The 21676-nt window shown below is 34.7% G+C and overlaps 1 protein-coding gene across 5 annotated transcripts in view; it reads right to left on the bottom strand.

The window, feature by feature from the left end:
* The window catches only part of LOC118192214 (uncharacterized), a 64586-nt gene that overhangs the window by 5079 nt on the left and 37831 nt on the right, over positions 1 to 21676 (bottom strand). For all 5 annotated transcript variants that reach the window (XM_035363127.2, XM_085809491.1, XM_085809489.1 and 2 more), the window contains 2 exons: positions 8448 to 8746; positions 987 to 1058 (listed from right to left, as the gene is read on the bottom strand). In XM_035363127.2, the coding sequence (XP_035219018.1) occupies positions 987 to 1058; positions 8448 to 8746 (371 nt within the window). The remainder of the gene's footprint in view (positions 1 to 986; positions 1059 to 8447; positions 8747 to 21676) is intronic.

Genomic DNA, 21676 nt, shown 5'->3' with positions numbered 1-21676 from the left:
GACATGCATAGACGCATACAAAAGACAAGCTCTGTCTTGCAGATTATGTAATTGTTCAGCAATTCATGTACGTTGCGAGATGCTATTGCTGTCATCCTAAACGTTCCTGTACCTACCCGATCGTAAAAAGACATGAAGGTTTGGCAAGCTATAAGACGCGGAAACACTAATCAGACTTTACATGGGGACGTACACAGTGCATAAAAGTACATTATTTTGCTGAAAGATGTTGCAATATCCATCCGGCATTTCTTAAAACATTTGCAGAGTTTACGTTCTCGGACTTCAGAAACTCCCCAAAGCAAGACAAAAATGTTTGAGGATATAATATCGTTTCATTAAAATATTATTTTTGCCTTGACACTTGTGTCTTGTTAGTTTTTTCTTCTCTAATCATTAATTTTACTTGAAAGTTACAAGTGTAGCTTGGCGTTATCAAAGAAAAGAAAATCCTTTACTTTGGAATGTAATACACAGCAATAAGAAACTAAGGAAATTAGTTCTTCTCAAAAGGCGTCAAAATTTTTTGAATTAATGAGCTGTGGACAGTTTTCCATTCTAAGAATTAATTATATGTAAAATACAACACAGCGCACAGCTCAAAATACAACATAGCACTGAATAATCGAAAGAGGACTTCACGCTGTTTGCATTACAAATACGAAATGAGTTGTCCCAGATGATTTCACTCCAAACGTTTCCATATAGGGTACATTAACGCCTTATATCAATAAATTTCAGGTATCGCAAGCTTCGCGGAGGTGAGAGGACATTGCCGCGAATTTTTTTAATTCACGTAATATTTCTGCAGCTCTTAATTAAAGTAAACGAAAATTAGAAAAATTCAGGTTTAAATATAACTCATTTTTAAGAATAATCTAAACCTAATTATATTATACAATTGCAGATGTACAGATTCTTGGTTATATATGATGCCTAATAAGATATAATAAATACCTAATAAGATATTCAGGAGAAAAACTTACCAACAATTCTTGAAGAGTTGGAGTATTAGGAAGATTATAAATGCCTAGCGAAGCACATTCGTGAATTACATCCTGGAAAAGAAGACAGACATATTAAGGGTTTCAATCAGTAAATATTTATGCACTGTTATGAGAAATGCAGCTATTTTACAAGCGCATCTAAAAAATTTGTGAGATATCACAAAAATGGCCTTGAATGGCTTTATTGAAATACTTTTTATTCCTAAATGTTCTTTCAAAACAGAAATAAATATTTTTTTGCATGGTAACTTTAATATAGTTATCCCGTTAGTACAAAAAGTACAGTTTTGAGTTTTAATCTTCGAGTTTTCATACGGATCCCAGAGACAACACTATTATTTCTTAATAATTGTTTTCATTTACTTGAAAGATATGAAGCATGCTGTTATATATTATCATTATCAGCGAAATCGTTGTGATTATTTTATATTAAAATAAGATAACTGATTATTTAGAACAGAACTTGGATTTAGACGAACTTAGATAGTTCGAAATTTTCAGTGAGACGAACTGAATATTTCACTGGGGTAAAAATCATTAAATATTAATGTTACATAAGCTTAATTTCTGTAACGTGAGAAGTTTGCTAAGTCAAACTTTTCTTCTAATAAGGTAGCAATCATTCACTACATTTTTCTTTTCTCTCTTGATAAGCAGAAGTCGGCTGTTATTCTCAAACTACGTAGGAGCCCATAACCTTATATATGTACTTTAAAGGTAGCCAATAATGTTGTTTGGAATGAATGTAAACTGAGGTGTTTGACCCACTAGTACACTTTTTATCTATGTTTTAAACATATATACTTTCTCCAATAAAACAAGAGTTCTATAAAATGAAATGGAAGCGAAAGGGCGACAATTAGAAATTTAAAATTAGGAGGGAATAAAGCCCACATTTGACTGTCGACGATTTTGAATTAAAAAAATCTATGCATTTCGAAGTTGATCAGACGTAATTTTTTTTCAGGTGCAACGCCTATTTAATTAGGCTTTCAGACCTGATTTTATATTTGGTTACGTTTATTTTATTATGGCAAAGCAAGCGTAGGCTAAGTGGAGGGTTGCTTTCTTGAAGAAAATCGGCTCGTATCTACGTTACACATGGAAAAACTATGAAAACGCCCATCCAGCTAGCCCGATTTCTCAGGTTGAGCAGCCAGTGTTAAGTGACTTTACCGCTCGGCTGCTGCTCGGCCGCCTAATTTTAGAAACGTTTCTAGTACAGTGTTGCATTCACATTTTAAAACGGTATTTCCCTTCTCGAGAGATGAAGGACTGGCCTATTCCGATTTAGTCTAAGCACATAATGACGTTTCTTTCAAATTTTCGGACACAGAAGGATGGAATTTGAGGTTCTAGTACCATTCCTTACCAACGTAGCTTCTCGAAATATTCGTTTGAGAGATTTTAAGTGCCGCCATACCATACAGACACTCTAGTCGCAAAAGTCCATGCCTTACACGGAATTTCAACCGGATCTAACCGCGCGGGAATCCGTCACAGCCCACGCTAACCACCACATCGTCCTGGCCGATATCGAAAGGGAAAGAAATGCAACACAGTAGCCAAGAGGCAACACTGGGGGAATATCCTTCTATTAAAAATTGCCTCATATGTTTTTACAGTGAAAAAAATCTCACCGAATATTAGAATATTTCTCTTCCAATTAAAATTTCCACCTGGTCTTTGTGAAATTATAATTAGTACTTTGGTATTACTCTGTGGTCAGTGAAACTGTCGCCAAGCAACGGGATTTGACGCCATTTATGGACAAGAAACCCACTCATAACATCTGCGCGCTTTCGTTTGATATAACCACGGATAATCAATAGCGATGCAACGTGAAAAACCTATGACAAGAGAACATCCATTCGAAAAGGAATGCAGTTCGAAGTCGGTAGAATCACGTTTGTGACTGCACTGGAGTTCATTTACTGCTGATCGAGAGAGAATCAACATCTGTTGAACAAGGAAAAAAACAGCTGAAAATGGAAATCACCAACAAAACAGTTTTAGATTGGAACACTTACCTGTGAGAAATTTGTACTCATAGTGTTATAAATACAGCTTGTGGTAAAATCGATGCGCCTAACAAAATAGTAGTAATCGACGAAACCTTTTTACAAAGCACAAGAAGCAAACGCGTCGAATGTTTACGTAGCAGTCGCTATTTGATGAATTGAGCAGGAAAACTAACGATAATTAATACACAGAGGTATGACTCAAAATACCGCTCGGACCACTAGCCTAACATTTGGAGGAGAAGATTTCCACCAACTTAGTTAGCATAGTTCGATAGTTGTGAACTCGAGAAAAATGGGAGGGGTGGGATTATTTGCAACCCAAATGTAACAGTAACTATCAAAATTTTCATCAAACAAACTAAAAATTAATATCTATTAGGATTAAATACCATACTTTAGAATGATATGTGTGGAATTGAAAACGTGACACTTAATACCAGATATTGTGCAATATGCATAAACGAAACGGAAAAATTAAGCAATTGAGAACTTTCTTCTAGTAAGAATGTGATATTCCTTCTCGCAATGAGTCTCAGGGCAATCTCCCAATTTTACAATAGTTCTTAGAATTAGCAACTCACCATTTGAGGTTAACCACCGGTCTCATTCTTCACAGTTGTAAAAATACTACCACGAATGCTTTTGTAGAATATTACACGCTAAAGGTGGGAGGCGGGCAGAAATTTAACGTTCCCAAGGAGTAAAGAACAGAATGCTATGAAACAGAAATTCTCCAAATCGTGTCTTTGCAAAGAAAAGTCGGGTGCGTTGTGCTACAGCACATCCGCTTCGAATGGTCCAGGGTTAAGAATCCTTAAGACTATTATTACGTGAAAGATAAAGTAAAAGAATAAATGCAAAAAACGGTTCAATTATTTCGCGTGCCAAGGGCAGAAAAGGGGGAAAGAAAGAACTTTCACTTCATGCTTTACGGCAAGGAAAAAAGCAGTTGCAGACAGTCGTTGAACTTGACCCACTATCACTCCCCCTCCCCCATCTATTCAGCAAAGCATCACCAGTGGTGCGTCAGCAACGAGAACAACCGCTTTGTAAGCCGCTCTCCCGAAAAAGTTGCACCTGAAAGATTATATTTCAACACCTAGTGCATAACTTGAGATCTAACCAGTCTTTTAAAGACTAGAAACAAACTTCTTAATTCTCTCTTACAAACTATTTAAAGTTCTAACAATATAAAAATATTTACTGCTTTGGCAAGCAAATCGCTTCCCCCTCTTACCGCTTCATGAAACTTGCGCCAAGAGCAGTTCATTGTTATTATAAGGAATGTAGGGAAATTTTGGGAGATTATAAACAAATATTACAACTTCTCTTGCTTACGATTTAATTTCAATGCGCAAGGCAAATCCCACTTCCTAACCCGCCATATATATGGTGACTCAAGTCAAATCGTACCAGATAAAAATATTATCCCTCGAAGAGTTTCACCTTGTAACCGGCAATACAATATTCATAAAAACGTTAAAAGAATTACATTTTCTTCTGTGAAACTGATTGCCGCTGAAATCCCAGTTTCTGCTGGAGCAATAAAAAAGTTCCACGCGTATATTCAGAATAACCGGTGATTTCGTAGATTCTGGCCAACAATCCCATTTACCTTAGAAAATTAATACTTTACAAGTTTGAGGCAGTAATTTGCTCAAAACGTCACCCAGTGAGGTAATGTGATAAATTTGATTTGAATGAAACAATTCATTTTTCAGTCATTTATAGTTCTGAAAACAATGAATCAAACAGACAATAGTTTAATATAAAAAGTTAATGAGTGAAATAAGTCCTTTGAAATTTAACAGTTGTAAAAAATGCTGTTTTACTCTTTCTTAGACAATTAAAGCTTTTATTAATTCATGCCAATGCAGAATACTGAAGAAATAATTAATAAAAAATTGAGCTCGTTGTGCAATAAACAAAGGATCAAACTTGCTTAAAAAATAGCATTTTATTCGATATACCAGCTGTAAATGTCCTGTATAAAGACCCAGTTTCCTTTAGAAAATCTTCCACGAAGGCATCATATTAGGCAGATAGCCTTTGCCTAACCAACCAGCTAACCTGACCTGCAGCTGAAACAACCTACAGGTGTCTAATTCAGACAACCTAATTTAACAAGCTGAAAATGAGGAACAGAATGAAAGAAAAATTAATTTGGAACTTTGCGGTTATACTGGCTTTCAGCAGGAAATTAAAGTCCTGCTCTTGCCAGTTCCTGATGTGATCCCATGTGGGGCCTGACAGAGTAGAAACCTGAAAGAAATTTTCTCTCGTGGAGGTAGAAGTGTGCTGGAGAGAGAAAAAGAAGCACTTTGCTCCTGTACTGCTATATCTTGGATGGAATCCGCCAAGCAGGGGCCGGAGAAAGGAACTTCGGATGACCTGTGTAAGATAGCCCGAATACTAACTTTTCATTCGTCGGAGCCAGTCACGTGGGAGGTCACCCTCCCAGAAACTGACCCCGATCGATGCTGCTTGAAAACCAGAAAACTGGAACTTAGAATTCTGAACTCAAGAGATGGGTGGCAAATGGGCGGAGGTTTTTGTCTTCAGCCAGGATTTCGTAGATAAGAATGTCCGTGAAATTAGCGGGATTCACATTGATAATATTATTAAAAAAGTTGTTGTTTATTCTGCTGAGGTAGTCCTGAATAGTATCTATTTTCAAGTCGGAGTGGAGAGTCCTATTCCGAACATAGTAAGGAGCTTTTGTGACGATTCCTAGCACCTTATTTTGAAGCACTTGGAGTTTGCTAATTTCGTTTGCTTTGTAGTTTGCCCAGGCTGGGGAAGCATACGTGAGAATGGGTCGGATTACAGTTTCATAAATCCTCTTTTTCAGTCTGAGGGTGAGGTGAAAAATTAATTACTCCTCAGCGCTGATTTTAAAGATATACGTTCCTTTGCATGATACACAAGCACCCTCAGTTCCAGTTATCTTAGAAAGTTTAATATTGAACCAAACTTTGTAATTTTTAAAGTAGCGCTCCGAAACGTTGCATAGTCCTATTTCTTTTAAATATATCCCAAAGCAAATTTAAGCGTCAAAGAACAGTTTTATATATGAAACATCCAAATCCCTTGCATTTCCTGCAGCTGTGCAGACTGATTTTCAGCTGAGTATTGCTACTTTGATGATGTTTTTGTTTTTTTTAAAGGTTTTTTGAAGTATTCATCGGAATTCTTTCATTAACTGCAATTTGACGCAGCGAAAAACGTTTTCAGCTGTAAAATATCTTTAATTGATAATAATGACCATTATTATTATAATCAATTTTTCAATTCATTTAAGAATAACTGTTTTATAATCTAACTTTATTCAACAGAAAAAAACGACTATTTCAGAATCATGCGCAATGGATGAAAGATTTATTGTAACCCCTACTGCCTATGTTATCAGCCAATATGCAAGTATCGAAGTGTTAAATGCGGAAGAGTTTTCTGCTTTCTTCTTTACCTTTCGGGTGGCTTGCCTATTATGGTTAAATGGTTTTGATTTGGTTGATTCTGGCAAAGCATACTAGGGCTGTCTTCGTTGAAAACTTTCTCAGGAAAACTGGTTCGCTTACAAGTTACACATGGGTCACAAGTCAAATTTCCGTTTCAATATGATTTACGTTTGTAAACGGAAATCGAACTTGTAATAAGAGTGCGGAGGTATAAAAATGCCCGCAGCCTTATGAGGGTTGCTTTTTTTTCAAGTTACAGACTGATCTTTGAGCGTACATCTTTATATGAAGGCCCCCGCATGTCTTATGAAGGACCTCCATCCATCCTGTCTTCCTGGACTCATTGACCAAGCAATCACTCTACTTCCAGTGCCCACTGAGGCAAACACATCAAGACAGCCGAAAAACAGCATGCATTTAGTATATTAATCGCGGCGACTAGCGGAACTTGGAATCTTATGAAGGTTCCTATCCTTTCGGAAGAGGCCAAATTGAATAAGGGTGCGGGCACGATTCTAATGGGACACCCTTTTGGAATCTCCCTGCGAAGAGTAATTCAAATCCTGGTAGACCAGCTGAAAGCATGGGCGTTAAAGTGATTTCTTTTAGGTAATATGAATACGAGCCAGTTTTCCTTTGAAAGTCTTCGATGAAAGCACCCCTTGTCGTATATAGACGATCCTTGTGTTATTAAGCAAATAATAAACAACTTGTCAGGATGATTGTTTGGTTAATTAAATGAGGTCAAGCGTGCTAATGCTTTGTTAATTCGAGGAATATAGTCTTAAAATTAAAACTTTTGCAGCCAACACAAGGACAAAACCACGTAAATTATAAGAAAAGTATATCATAGGATTTTTTTAATTAATAGGACGTTTATCGATTAGAACGCATATTTGAGACATAAGCCGATTTAATAACTTACACACTTCGATTTTCTTTTCTTTTTGAAGATTATAATGTAGTTTTATTTTTTCTATTAGAAGACAAGATGCAACAAATAATTTTTACAAAAAGTCATATGCGCCAACACTACCTATTGGCTAGAGTTAAATAAAATATGTTATTCTTATCACTTATAAGGATGTTCTTACTTCTAAAATAAGTACTATCAGTGAAACGTTTTCCTTTTGCCATGCTGTTTCTTTCATTATTTACTGAAGTATCAAACTATAAATTTTTATTTATGCTCTGAAAAATTTTGCAGCAGTTGAAATAAGTTAGAGTCGAAATTAATCAACTTGGCCCACATATAGAAAATTGTTTGGCTCTGTTCTATAATGGAAAAGATCCAAACAATATTATGGTGGGAAAAGCTAATATTTATAATATTTTGAAACAATAATTTAAGAATTAGTGTTCTATTATAGTTATCATAAGTTATGTTGACTTTATGCAACACAGAACTCTCAAAAATGATATCCTAAACGTAACAAATTTAGAAATCCGCTAAAATTTCACATGGGAGATTATTTTGCCTTAAGACAATCTGAATACTCCATTATTCGCATTTTAGAAGTATAGACGATTTTTTTATTTGTCTCGCTTTTAGAAGTTTATTACAGGTTTTGTTCTGAAACTTTTGAAATAAATGTTTCTTAAATTATGCATGTAATGTAGCTTATTTCCTCCGCTCTACACATAACCAATAAATTCAATAAAGTTTCTGTTAGTACTTATAAAAATTGAAACCTTTATCTCAGCACTTTTAGTTGGCTAGAAAGCGGAAGTTAAAGTATCTTTAAAGTTTCAACGGTATTAAATAGTCTTAAGTAATTTCAATATATCATGCTTATACATAACTTAAGAGAGGAATTCTAAACAAATCAAGATTTTTAGTCGGTAGATTACTTATGGGTAATGGTACAGCATTATTTAACACAACTTAATTTTTTCATTCATTACTGCTCAGGTATGCATTTGAAACACAAATCTGGAAAGCATTTATTGGTACTTACACGATCAAGCACTTGTTGGGCATTCTGTTTGTATGTTGCTGCGCAAGTATTCATGAATTTAAAAAATTCAATGGCGAAACTCGCCCTATGTCCTTCGGCTGCGATATAGCCGTTTGTCGTGGCTTCTGAAGAACAAGGATTCAAGAGACTGTTAACAAAGGGCAGCTCACTGACGCTAAAAGTGGGCCCTTCACTAATTTCTGACCCGGAAAGGGTTGCGTTTTCGTCGTATATGGCGGTTGTGAGAACTTCTTCTGACACAGTGGAACCCAACAGTAGAACAAATATCGTAATAACACCTAAAGAAGAAAACGAAGGCATCAGTGAAATAATTTAGATACAACACGACAAACAATCACCCAAAAATATAAGAATTTAAACATTAAGCTCCCTTTTAATTCTTATTTGAACATAATCACTTCAAGGGTAAGTAAAAGACAAAATGTTTTATAGCTACCTGCAAATTATTTATTATTTACAAAATCAGGCTTTGCAGGAAATCAAGAAAGTTTCTTTGAATCTATTGCCACAAAATTAGGGATACGTAACGGTCCCAAATATATTCGGTCACCATTAACAAAGGAAATATACACTTTGGCAATGGATTGGCTTCTGAGCCTTTTACTTTTAGATCAATATCAAAATAAAACTAAATTTTGCAAATTTTTAAAGTTTAAACTAGCGTGAGCCTCTTTCATCAATTATCCTTAGGCACCGTATGAAATTTCAAGGACACGGACATTTAATAGTTGTGCTGTTGTTTAATGACCAGCTTCACCAGCACGTTCGGTTTGGTTTCGTTTGGTTTATTTGCTCATGGCAAAGCATGCTAGAGTTTATCGGCCTAAGGGAAAGGCTGCCTTCGTAAAAGACTTTCAAAGTCATTACTTTCGGAATTTATCTTCCGTAAAAATCTAGAGGTACAATAAGCTGTGGTAAAACAGTTCACTTAAGGCTTGAATCCTACTGGAACTAGCCTGCTGTACAGAATTTCGTGGCTTAACGCACGTCTAAGTTAAATATTGACCAACTTCTCGGGTAAAAAGTTTATTGCAATGGCATTCTGTCTCCATGTAGATGATAACCCTTCAGTGCAGATCTTCATATAACATTATATGTATACTTTGTAGAACATTTGTGGGACATCGGTTAAAAAGGAGACTAAACCTCTCTGTCTAGATAGTTAACTTGCCGCAATTCTAAATGCAATAACTACTTATCAACTGTCTTCTTACCTAGCTAACTATACTGTTAAATGGAGCCGCAGCAGTAAATTCTCATACGAAAGTGTGCCCTATAGGAGCAACACGATAATGAAATCCAGCTGTTTATTATACGAAAGGAGATCAGAATAAGTAAAGGAAAACTAAAAGGCGACTCTGTTTCTCGATTTCCAAGCAGATTTCATGAAAACGTGTAACAGAATCGAATCAGCACTAAGGGTTGTATGAAAATTAGGACGAATAGATGTATGTCAATACGAATTAACGTTGGAAATGAAACGAATCGCTGTGACATCCGTTGCAGCCTGCTCAGAGCTCAAGTGATATAAGAAATACATCAGCGCCAACTAAACTTTTGAATTAGCCTAAGACAACTTTATTGTACACTTTTACGAAGTCGAGCGGCATGAGTTAACTGCCAGCGAACGACACTGAATAATAAAGCTATACAACTTACTTATACTATCAATTTGCAGCCTTTGAGTCTTAGAAGAAATGCACGTTTAGTGAAGTACTACAATAAGCTTTCTAGTCTTGGCCTACAGAATCGTACCTCGAAATTTCTAGGGTCATGGAGCAATAACCAGAGGCTCAAACGTGGTAGTCCCTTTGGACAGGCTGTTTCTGACCACCTTATCGCCAGTTCTATTGAACATCACAGCTTTTCTCAGATTATTTACCCCTCTGAAGGTCTTGATGGGGTTTACTTTCATGTTAATCTTTCTGTCCAAGTTAGCAAACAGATAGTATTGCCGTGCTACTTGAAAGAGGTAGCTCTTGAAATAATTAATAATGTCCCTATAGACGCTGTCCACGTGTATATGGACGGCAGTAAAGTTGTTAATGACAGTTCTGTCAGTGGCATTTATATTAGATTTCGGGATCAAGAAAAAAAAATCAAAGAAGAAATACAGACTTCTGCTCGGTATTTCGAAGCGAGCTTATTGCAGTTCTGGAGGGTCTGGACTCCATCATGTGGCTGCCTCAGTTAAAATATATCTGGATCTTTTCGGATAGTAGAAGTGCCCTCCAGCACTTGGCTGATTGGCATAATGTGAGGGATAGTACAAGTGCAATCATCCTCAGGAAACTAAAACAATTTTCCCTTTCTCATCGGATCCACTTTCAGTGGATTCCGTCCCATGTCGACGTTGCTGGAAAGGAAATTGCAGACAGCTTGGCTAGAGCTGGTGCTAGCGAGACCACAACGCCTGCCGTTCCTCTTATTTATATGGAACTATTTTCTAAATGTATGGTAAAGAATAAGACCGTTTGGTTGGTCACCAGTGCACCCATGGTATCAGAGTAAGTGCCCTGGTGGCTCCTTGGTACAGAGCAGCAATAGACGAGATCAAACTGCATTTACTTGATTCCTTAGTGGCCATCTGTTATCAATGACTTTTGTCGGGGTAATAAACACTTTGAAATATACACTAAGTGTTCTACCGCACAGGCCTCTCCTGATCACATCTTATCTTGTCTAGGGCTTACCAGACAGGATCTGGTTCAAGACCCCCTTTTTGTACTGGACTCTTTCAGGGTGAATGGGTTCAGGGACCTGATCTAGCTCTGCTGGTCACGGGGGATGAGAAACAACAACACTTTCAGTTTTCAAGACGAACAGTGGCGGCATGTGGGGCACTAAGTAAGTAACGCCCAGCTATGCGTAGCACCGTGGGCATAAAGAACAACATCAAGATTCAGAGAGTGGGGAATGAAACGTAACACTGCACTCCAGACCGCACAGGCCAGTAAATCCTTAAAACAAGACGTCGCAACCCTTTCGCTATGGCACGTGAAATATGGAGACATCAGACGAAAATATCCAACTACAGCTTCTGAAGCACAAGTTGCATGAAGTAGGTTCCACTAACGACAAGCAGGGACTAATATGACACAAACATGTCGACAGAGGAATGCATAGTATAGTGTTCGAGTCATCGCAACTGAGACATTGAAATCATTCTGTTTCGTTCATAGATGATTTCCGCTTTTGTCTGTGGCAAATGAACCTTCGTAGATTGGTGTCAAAGTACAGGTATCCTCGCGCTAGCTATTTTCACCGACCTTCACATCGGCTCCACACCTAGTATCGTATTCTTTCACTGGATATTCCTTGGACATATCTCTGGTCATCTGAGGGTTAACCAGTAGGCAACGCGAATTGTAGATCATATGATCTTCCTAATAATAAAGAAATTACCTGGTATTGTGTTGTAGTAAGACAGTATTATAAGGTACATCTAGGATTGCATTTTTACCAATCTGCACGGAATCATTCCCTGGCTATCAGCCATGTCAGAGCTCGTCTTCATTGAACACGTATAGGATTTCATTGGATGTGAGGTGTACGGGAAACTGCCTCTACTACCTTGGAGGACCCAAAGGTTGGATGCGGCTTAAACCATTAATAGCCTCGCTAACAATATGTCTCAACGTATCGTTGTCCAGAGGAGCCATGCTAGATAATGAATAAACAGATTTATGTGTTGCATATCTTTCGTAAAACTTTTGAAATTTTGCATATCTCTGATATCTGTACTTGTTCTGCGATCTTCATGCGACTAAGTGCAGTCTTTCGTGGTGGTGTGATTTCATTTTTAATAAGTGTCGAACTATGTATTCAACATCAATCAGAAAGAAATGGGAAATTTTAAAATGTTCATAGTTTTCCCCTCAAATACTTCAAAATTCTCAACTGCTGTAAATCCAGGCTTTACTTTGCAAAGTGGGGGCTTAGTTTTCTTGCTGTGTTTCCTAAAGAGAATAATAATCTTGAAAAATTTCACCAAATTCTGGTCTTGAACCATTTCGAGAATATCTATAGTTCCAAAAGTTTGACAAGTGAAAACAGGTTTATTTTTGTGTCCTGGTTACGATGAAGAGTTAATTTCTATGGGCAGACCCTCTGGAATAATTATAATAACCGCCTACCTCGATCGTACCTTTAGTATTCATACAGATGTCATTTGCGTGATTGCAACGTTATCGAACGGAAATACTTTCATCATTCCATATATTTACATTGCGTTAAGAAACATAAAATAGAAAAACGAAATAAATAAGAGAAATTGCAATAGCAATATAATACAAGTAAAACTCCTGGATCTCATTAGTTAATATTTGGATACCCGAGGGGTGTATTTCTCCTAACTTCGCATAAAACTAAAATTTGGAAAATTAGCAGACTGCACAGCATTAAGTACATAAAAACGTGTGAATTAGTGAATAAGAAACATTAAAACTTTAAAATTGTCAAAAAGGATCAACCTTATTTTTCAAATGTAGATAGATAATAGAGTAATGGTAAGAGTATTTAGCAGTAGAGGTAACAGGAAGTAAATCTCTGAAGATTGAATAAAAAAGAAAGGTGACGTATACAACGCACATAGAACGAAAGAAAAGAACTTTTTGAACCTTTTATTAAATCATGCCATTCAGCAAATGCGACAATAATACCGTTAATACTGTATGTTTTCGGTTCTAAAGCGCACATCTGAGTTTCAGTCTCACCTACACACACACACACACACACACACACACACACACACACACACACACACACACACACACACACACACACACACACAAGGAAAAAAAAATCTTTAATTTAAGAAAATAAGATGAATAAAATCAAACATTAAAGTATATTTAGCAAATATTTTTGATGATTGATTTGATTTATTAATAATTATGATGAATCTAAAAATAAGTAATTTGAAAAATTTAATTTTCAAAATAATTTAGTAATACGGAAAATTCAGAGTTTCTTATGCACCATGGATTCTACAGCATACATTGTTTTTAACGACCCTTATACCAAAAGAAAGATGCGCCTTAGATTCGAAGAAGTACAAGAATCAATATGGCAGTGAAAAGCAATCAAATGCTTTCGAAAGTCTATGTTAGTTTCCTCTACCCATGCTGTTTGCAAAACTTATTTCAAGGATGTTTTTCAACTGAGCACTATGCAATTAAATGACATTTTTAAATAACTATTCTATTTTTGTCGAAAATTTGATAAAAAAATTTTCTTTTACAGACTTATTCAGGCCTTCAAATTTTATTTGCTGTCATAGTAGCTTCACACATACTTCCAATTATAATAATTGTTTTACTGTGTTTAGTGTTCATGAATATTAAAAAAATTAAAATTTTTAACAAGATGTTAACAGCTAGTTTTAATACTTATAGTTGATTCCAGCCAATTGAAATATTATTTCATTGCAGTAATTTTAATCACAAAATAACTGTTAATAATTGCTAGTATTTTGGCATAAATTTTACCATTGTGTTTGAGGGTTGTTCTACTTCTCAGACACAAAGAGTTAAAAATACCTGTTCTTACAGATAATAATTATTACCAGTAAGAGAAATGCGGTTTAGTGATACGATCTTTTTGAAATACCAATTAATAGATACACAACCCTCATTTTATTAAAATGTTAGATTCTTGGCTACATTATGTACTTTTAACTTCCCTATGAGAATATTAGGTCATATAGAGATAAAGCTCGAAGTCTTAGAATAATATAAAAAAATCACATATCGCATATATATATATATATACAAGTATGTTTCAACAGAAAAAAAAGTTTAGGATTATTCACTTCGTTATGAAGAACAATAGTTTAAATATTAATTTATATTAAGCCCAAGAATTTCAGAATAAGTCTGAATACACTGTTCTAATATTTGGATAATTGTTACCAGAAATGCGAAGTAAGACTCAAAAGCTCTAAATGTTTACTTAAAACATGAGAATGCTATTGTTCGAAAAGGCGTTCCTCCCCTTCCCTCCCCACCCCATTCCACAGAGTGTCGTAACAAATAATCAAGGCTAATAATCTCATTACGAAAACATCACGCCAGTATTACAAGGCCAATGAAAGTCCTTAACATTGAAAATAATCAGTTTCCAACCTTCAGAACAATTTAGCGAAATCATTCTTTACAGAGGTAATGTAGCACAACATTCGGAAACATTCAGTTGTTTGTACAAAAGCAAGTTTTGCTGACATCATATGATTTAACATAGAAGTAAGTTTACTGATACACTGAAATGTCCCTCTGTCAACTTACTCGCATATTAAGTAACAACTTAATATGCGAGTATCACACAATATTGGGAACTACTTATGCGACTGAAAATATTTTAAAAGACCTTTAAACAACAGAAGCAAGGATTTATATAGATTAATTGTAGCGAAGGTTACATAGAAAACTTATAATTTAATACTCTAATGCACGCATCATTATTATAGCTTGTGCTAGACTTTAGTTCTTCACGTCAAGAATAGAAAATGCGCAATAAAGGAGCCATTAACAGCAAATACACTTTGAAAAACTTAATACGAATTGACAGCTGGTAATAACAACTATAAAAAAAAAGAAAATTTAAAAAATTTTATGAAGAACTATATAACATTCTGAGAGATTCTGCATTAGGAAAGATACAGAAATAGTCGATCAGGCCAGAATTTCAGCTACCACAAAATAAAAAGCAAGTACACCAAGGATTTTACCTCTATACTTATTTCTGTCACAGATTCAACTAATAGTTAATTCTAACTACTTCATCAGCGACAACTACTTTTAACAATGAAGTAACTCTGTTACGCAAGAACATGTTACCCTGGGAGCGATTTTGTAACTGACGATGTACAATAGAATTTGAGAGCGAAAATTATTTTTCTCAGTGAACAAATATTAACGCAAAGTTTTATGTGACGCAATGCTATATTCATATGATTTCAAATACGTTAAGATTTTCAAAGCCTTTTTGTCGAATTTGAGTTCATCAGGGTTGCGTAGAAACGACTCTTAAAACTAAAAATTGTAAATAAATCTCGATGTCGCATAAATGTTGAATAACGTAGAGGATTTACTTTAAAATATTTAATTTTCTTTTCTCTTTAAAAGCATTACATTTTCGTCATTTTAAATAATTAAAATACTTCTGGTTTCTTATACAACATTAACTCTCATTAAGGCTATTCTGCCTTTGAATTAATACTGTCAAAAGATCATTTATGAACGAAAAAATAATAGTTCAGTATATTTCTGTAAAAATTTTTTTTAAATAATAAAATTTTAAAAATTAAAATTTTGTAAGAATACAAATTTTTTAATTACGCAATATTTCGTTATTCCTACCATATCTGAGAGCATAAAGTCATTCTTTTAATTTTTTACTTATTTTGTTATTTTTGTAAGTGTCCTCTGTGACTTGCTTTTGTAAGATTTATAGCTAGCTATAAGGTTTATTCATTACATACGCAGTTAGAAATTGTGGTACTATTCCATTTTGAGGACCGTAAAAAAATTGCTGCGAAAATGTATGCGCAAAAGCGCCAAATCTATCAAACGTGCCCATTGAACAGCGCGCCAAATCTAGCGTACGCGCTGATTCCAGATTTCTTAAGACGCCATTGAAATACTAGTTTAATTTTTAAATCCTTTTTTGATTTTAAATCCTTTTTTAATATACTATGGATTTAACAATTTGGGAATTGCCCATGATGAACAGTCTGCAATAGAATTTTGGGTAAAGTGCAGAATCACCCACTGCTTGATGCATTTTTTAAGAATTGCACATACTCGGTATCCATGTGCACATCGACCTATTTTTACTTTAAAAAAAATCCCAGAATTGCACAAAAATGGCACTGCGCACACCCTTGGCTTTATCTATGTACACATCGACCTATTTTCACTTAAGAAGTAAAAGAAAATTGACAAAAATCCAATTGTTTTTACCCTTGTAAAAAGCGGCAAACAAATAAGTGAGCGATTCTGCACTTTACTGAGAATATTTTCAAAGAAAAGGCATCATTCATTATAGAAAATTACGTTTGAACAACCAACGAGTTGAAATTATGCTTTAACGGTAAGTCAGTAGCGAAATAGCGATGCAGGCATCCATTCAGTTATGTTTTGCAATTATTATATAATTATAATAATGATCTGAAATAGTTATTTACTATTACGCTTCCATTCAGTCATGTTTAGCCTTTTTCATATAAATTATAAATAATAAAAAAGTATTATATTAAATTAACCTTTCATCTAGATTAAAATAACAACCTTAGATAGTTATTTACTATTACACTTCCTTTCTTGCGTTAGGGTTGCCGCAATTATTTTTGGCAGCACTGGCATCAACAAAAGTTTGGCGATTTTTTACGGCCCTCGAAACCGAATAGTATCGAAATGCTAATAGTATATTTGAGTGGACAGTTAGTAGACAATCTAAGAAGATAAAATAATTATATATTGAATGAATAAACTTCTGGCCAGAGAAGTTCGGTTAATGGTTTAAGTATAGCAGCACACGAAGACTGTCTAAGGAAATATTAGTTTAGCTTAATTGAGTAAAGCAGAACAACTGGAGGACTATGTGCCTTTGAAGAAGAATGCTTCCGTAGAGGCTATTTTAAGGGAAACTGGCTCGTATCCACGTTACGCATGTAGAAAGGCACCAAAACTCCCGCGCAACAGGCCGGTCGGCCGGGATTAGAAGCCAGGCGAACTACCAATGTTCAGCGACTTTACCGCTCGGCCGCTGGTGGGCTTTGCCTATGGAGAAGGATGCCTTCCTTGAGGATTTTTCTTAGGAAAAGAGGCTCACATTTACGTTACACATGGAGAACACACGAAAAGCAACCATGTGAGTCCGTCGGCCTGAGTTCAAACACGGGACGAATTGCAAGTTTTCAGCAGGCTTTAACTGCTTGGCCATTGATGGGGCGCAGTCAGATACGAAGTGATGTATTAATGAACAGAACAAATGGAATTCAGTTGTAAAGCTAATATAATCTTAACCCTCCGGAAGCGGAATCCGAGAATAATGACTTTACGTTTTATCCTAATATACGGGGGGAGGGGGAGATGATCTAATTGCGTCCGTGAAAACTTATTTCAATTGCGTTCAGTTTCGCAAAAATGTGTGTAAGTGTTTGTGTATATAGTATGCTTTTATGAATTTTGTACTTGCGGTCAGAGGATTAGACAGTTTTTCAAGCCGTGATTGAACAGAAAGCCCCCAGCATAGCTTTAATTTCCGAAAGCTCATTTGAATAGATGATTTTCAGAAATCATTTAGTTCGCCTGACCTAATCATAGTTCCTTTTGCCTTAAATTCACAATTACATTTCTAAAATTATGATTTCTAACACAGAATCTGTCCCTTTTTACTTTAAATTTGAAACCAAAAACTATCATTTCGTGAATTCTTAACTAAAATGCTATTAAAATGACATTTGTTCATCGAAAACTATGCATCTGATTTTTTAACGTTTTTGAGGTAGCTTAAAAATTGTTTGAAAAATAAAGATGAAGAATAAATTTTTTTAAATTATTTAATTGGTAAATATCAATCTGTGTTCCTTCGGGTGTCTTGAAAATATCAGAACGATGTTCTGTTTCCATACACGTACGCTGAATCATTTCAACGGCCACAAATGCTTATTGTGTACCACGGGGTTATGTCTCATAAGTTCGCCCAAAATTGGGTTGGACAGCTATAGCATTTTTAAATTCTACGTGGCTTATTCAAGTTTATAAACCTCTTTATTAGATGATCACAAGCTTCATGTGAATTCGTTGGTTAAAGGCTATTTTTGAAAATCAAGGTTACCTCAAGGTACGTATAAGGATTATTTACCTTTACAATCAAGGTACGCATGGGGGACCTATTTACAGTAAAAAATTTCGATACTACTTATTTTTAATACAAAAACTAATAAGATTGGACAACATAATGTTAAGTATTTCGCTTCACAATCACGTCAACTAAATGCTGAAGCAAAAAGTCTTAAACTCCTTTTCAAAACCCGATAAAGTTTAGAAAGCTTCTGATAACTTCTAAAATAAAGTGGTTTGCATGGAAGTCGGGTATTCAGTAGTTGGAAAGGCTTTGTCTTATCTGTACTAAGTATTTTAATTCTTTATTTTACGGGTTATTTCAAATACATGTTTCAGATGTTAATCTACATTACTTGCAAACACCTAGTTTCTCATAACAATTAATATAATGTGTTTGGCAACTATCGGTATATAATATGGGAACTAGAATAAATTTCAGTGAAGTGGAGTTGAGCAGTTAGCTCAAACAGCCCCTGATAACTCTTGAATCACTAAATGGTTTTGAAAAATCGCGTGTTTTATATAGGTATTTTAAAAATTATAGCTGACTATTTGATACTATAAAAACATTACATTTCCCAACATTAGTAATATCATTGTGAACATCCGCACTTATATTATCGTATCTTATTTTAAAATGCAAATTAGAGAACCTATTACATTCATTATATACGTAACAAGGTAGTACTTAGTAATTTAAACATCAAATCGAATTTAGTATCACTAATTAAGTGAAAGGGCTACAGTTTCATAATTATATTCTGTTGCAAATCAACCCGATTTTGAGTTATTAACGATTCTGGCATGCTGAGGGAACAAATAAAAGAAACGAATCAGTTATTTTTTTATTTATTATTATTTTTTGTTTGTTTGTTTGCTTAATCGATAGGAGACATAATGGCCATCTTCCTAATGGGAGGAAGGCCTTCAGAGAAAACGCTTCAAGGAAAACTACCTCCGATGTCACTTCACACCAAGAAACCAAGGAGAAACCAAGAAAACGCCGATGCAGCCAGCCCGTTCCCTGGGATTTGAACGTGGGTTAAACTCCCAATGTTCAGATGTCATAACCACTTGGCCTCTGGTGGGCCATAAATTACTTAGATAAGTAATAATTAGAGAGAGGATTGAAATTTCTGATGGTTAAATATGCAGCTGCAAAGCCATAAAGTAAACAAAGATACTTGCTCATTTCTATTAAATATTATAGTGCTAATTTTTATCAAATTTATTTATTGAGGAGGGAAACATATGGGACTTATCTGCACTTTTATGACATAAATGACTCGCTTAATGGTTTTCTTAAAATAAACAACGCGATGTTCAATAATTCTAGTTAATAACCCCCCCCCCCGAAAAAAAGAACTTTGAATGCTATAAAAAGAATTAGATTTGTTTGTTGTCTGCAGATGGCTTGCAAACAGCTGGTTCTAAATCACTGTTTCAATGTTGTATCGCTATCTTTATATGATGTTCTTTAAACCTATAATGCTTTCATGGTTTTCCCCGTACGCAATGTGAATACAAGCCGGCTTCCTGTAAGAAATCCTCCATGAAAGTATCCTTGCAATTAACCCAAATGTTCTGCGTGTGCTCTGCCTTAATTTATTAAACCAACAACCAGAAAACCAGTGCAAACACTGCACCCAACCGTTTGGCTTCCGTCGGGCATTTATTGATTTTCAGAACGGCAGCACAGCTGTATGACTGGTGGTTAATCGTTCTATGTTAGAGCATATGCTGAGTAGCAACGAAGTTAAGATCAAAGATACATTTTTCACGATCACATGCTATTTCTTTCATTTATTGAAGTCTGACTTGATTGAAAAGGGATCTTTTGATTTCAAAATGACCTTCCTTCCGTTGTCAAACACTCTTATTTTCTCAAGATAAATTTATAAGTTGACATAGTTAATAATACATATAATATGCAAAAATTTATGTAAAAAATGTAATTTTAAGGTATAAAAATTGAATGTATTCTTATGTAAAATAAATAATTACTAAATAATACAGAAACAAATTCTTTGGTTCAAATTCAATATAAAAATCCTTTTTAAAAAATGTAACTTTTAAAGTTAATATATGATATCTGGCATTGCGTTTCACTGGCTTCATAAGACAGTATGATGATATTCCTATTTATCAGCAAACATCAAGATGTACCTTTAAGCCGAGATCTGTATTTTAATTTTGTGGTATTAATGGTTGAAAAAAGCAAGTATGTGGAACAAAAAAAAAAAAAAAAAAAAAAAGATTTTTGTCTTGTGTGACTTTTTTTCAATAATGGAAATTTATTTTTGTCAACCATATTCTAGAAGTTTTCATCTGATACATTGGATTTTATGAAAAAGTTATTTTGAAGATACAAAATTCCTTGCTACAGCTCTTCCGTTCTTGCTTGAATAAAATCTATATAACATATGCAGCTATTTCGGTTACATTTACTCAAGAAAAAGGCGACCATTGACTTGATAACATTAAACTGTTGAAATTGTTTTTCCAGCTTATCTTGAAACAAGTCAATTTCAGCTTTGCCAATAGTGTTTTTTAAAATTTGATAAATGCATAAATGACTTCATTTGCAGAGGTTTTAAAACAATAATTAAAAACATAGAATTAAGAACACATACATTTAAATTTTGTGTAATAACTAACTAATTATAGAAAATATTTACATAACACTTTATTGAAAAGTTGACTAATTTTGTATCGCGGAAACAAATAACTTTTGCATCATGGTCGGCCAGCTGCGGGCACACGTAAGCAGTCGGCGGAAGCAGTGGCGCCGCTGGCGGGCATAGGGGTTGGGGACCCCTGTTCTGTGGGTTGGAAATAGAAATGCGTAATACAGTTCTAAGGAAATAATATGAAATAGAAAAATTTAGTCCTGTTATAATTTAAGAAAATTAAAATAGTTAGTAGATTTTATTCATGTTACATATACACACTATTTCTAAAGTTAACTGAGATCTTTTCAAATTCAAATTGATTAAAAATAAATTAAATAAACTAAATAAACGAATGAAACAAAATAAAAAAATAAAAATAAACGAAATAAAATTTTTACGAAAACTAAAATATGATATGATTTCATTACTTCTGATTTTCAATGTAGAAGAAATTACCAGGTTTCAGCGTAGCTAATTCACTGGTCATCTGTCATGAAACACTAAGATATGGATTTGTTTGAAAAAATAGCCTGATAATTATGTTTATATTTACAAAATGAATACAACAATGTGAGTATAAATGCAGTTATTTTAATTCATAAATAAAGTGGATTTTTTTTAAGAACTAAATTTAGAAAATGCTAATTTAGTTGTTACTGCAATCATTGGGAATGTGGTAGATCAATTA

This window comes from Stegodyphus dumicola, chromosome X2 (genome assembly GCF_044657685.1).
Source record: "Stegodyphus dumicola isolate Sdum_Otavi_A_Nest chromosome X2, ASM4465768v1".
Classification (NCBI taxonomy): Eukaryota; Metazoa; Arthropoda; class Arachnida; order Araneae; family Eresidae; genus Stegodyphus; species Stegodyphus dumicola.
The sequence above is the reverse complement of the archived record's forward strand: the minus strand, read 5'-3'. Positions and strand labels throughout refer to the sequence as shown.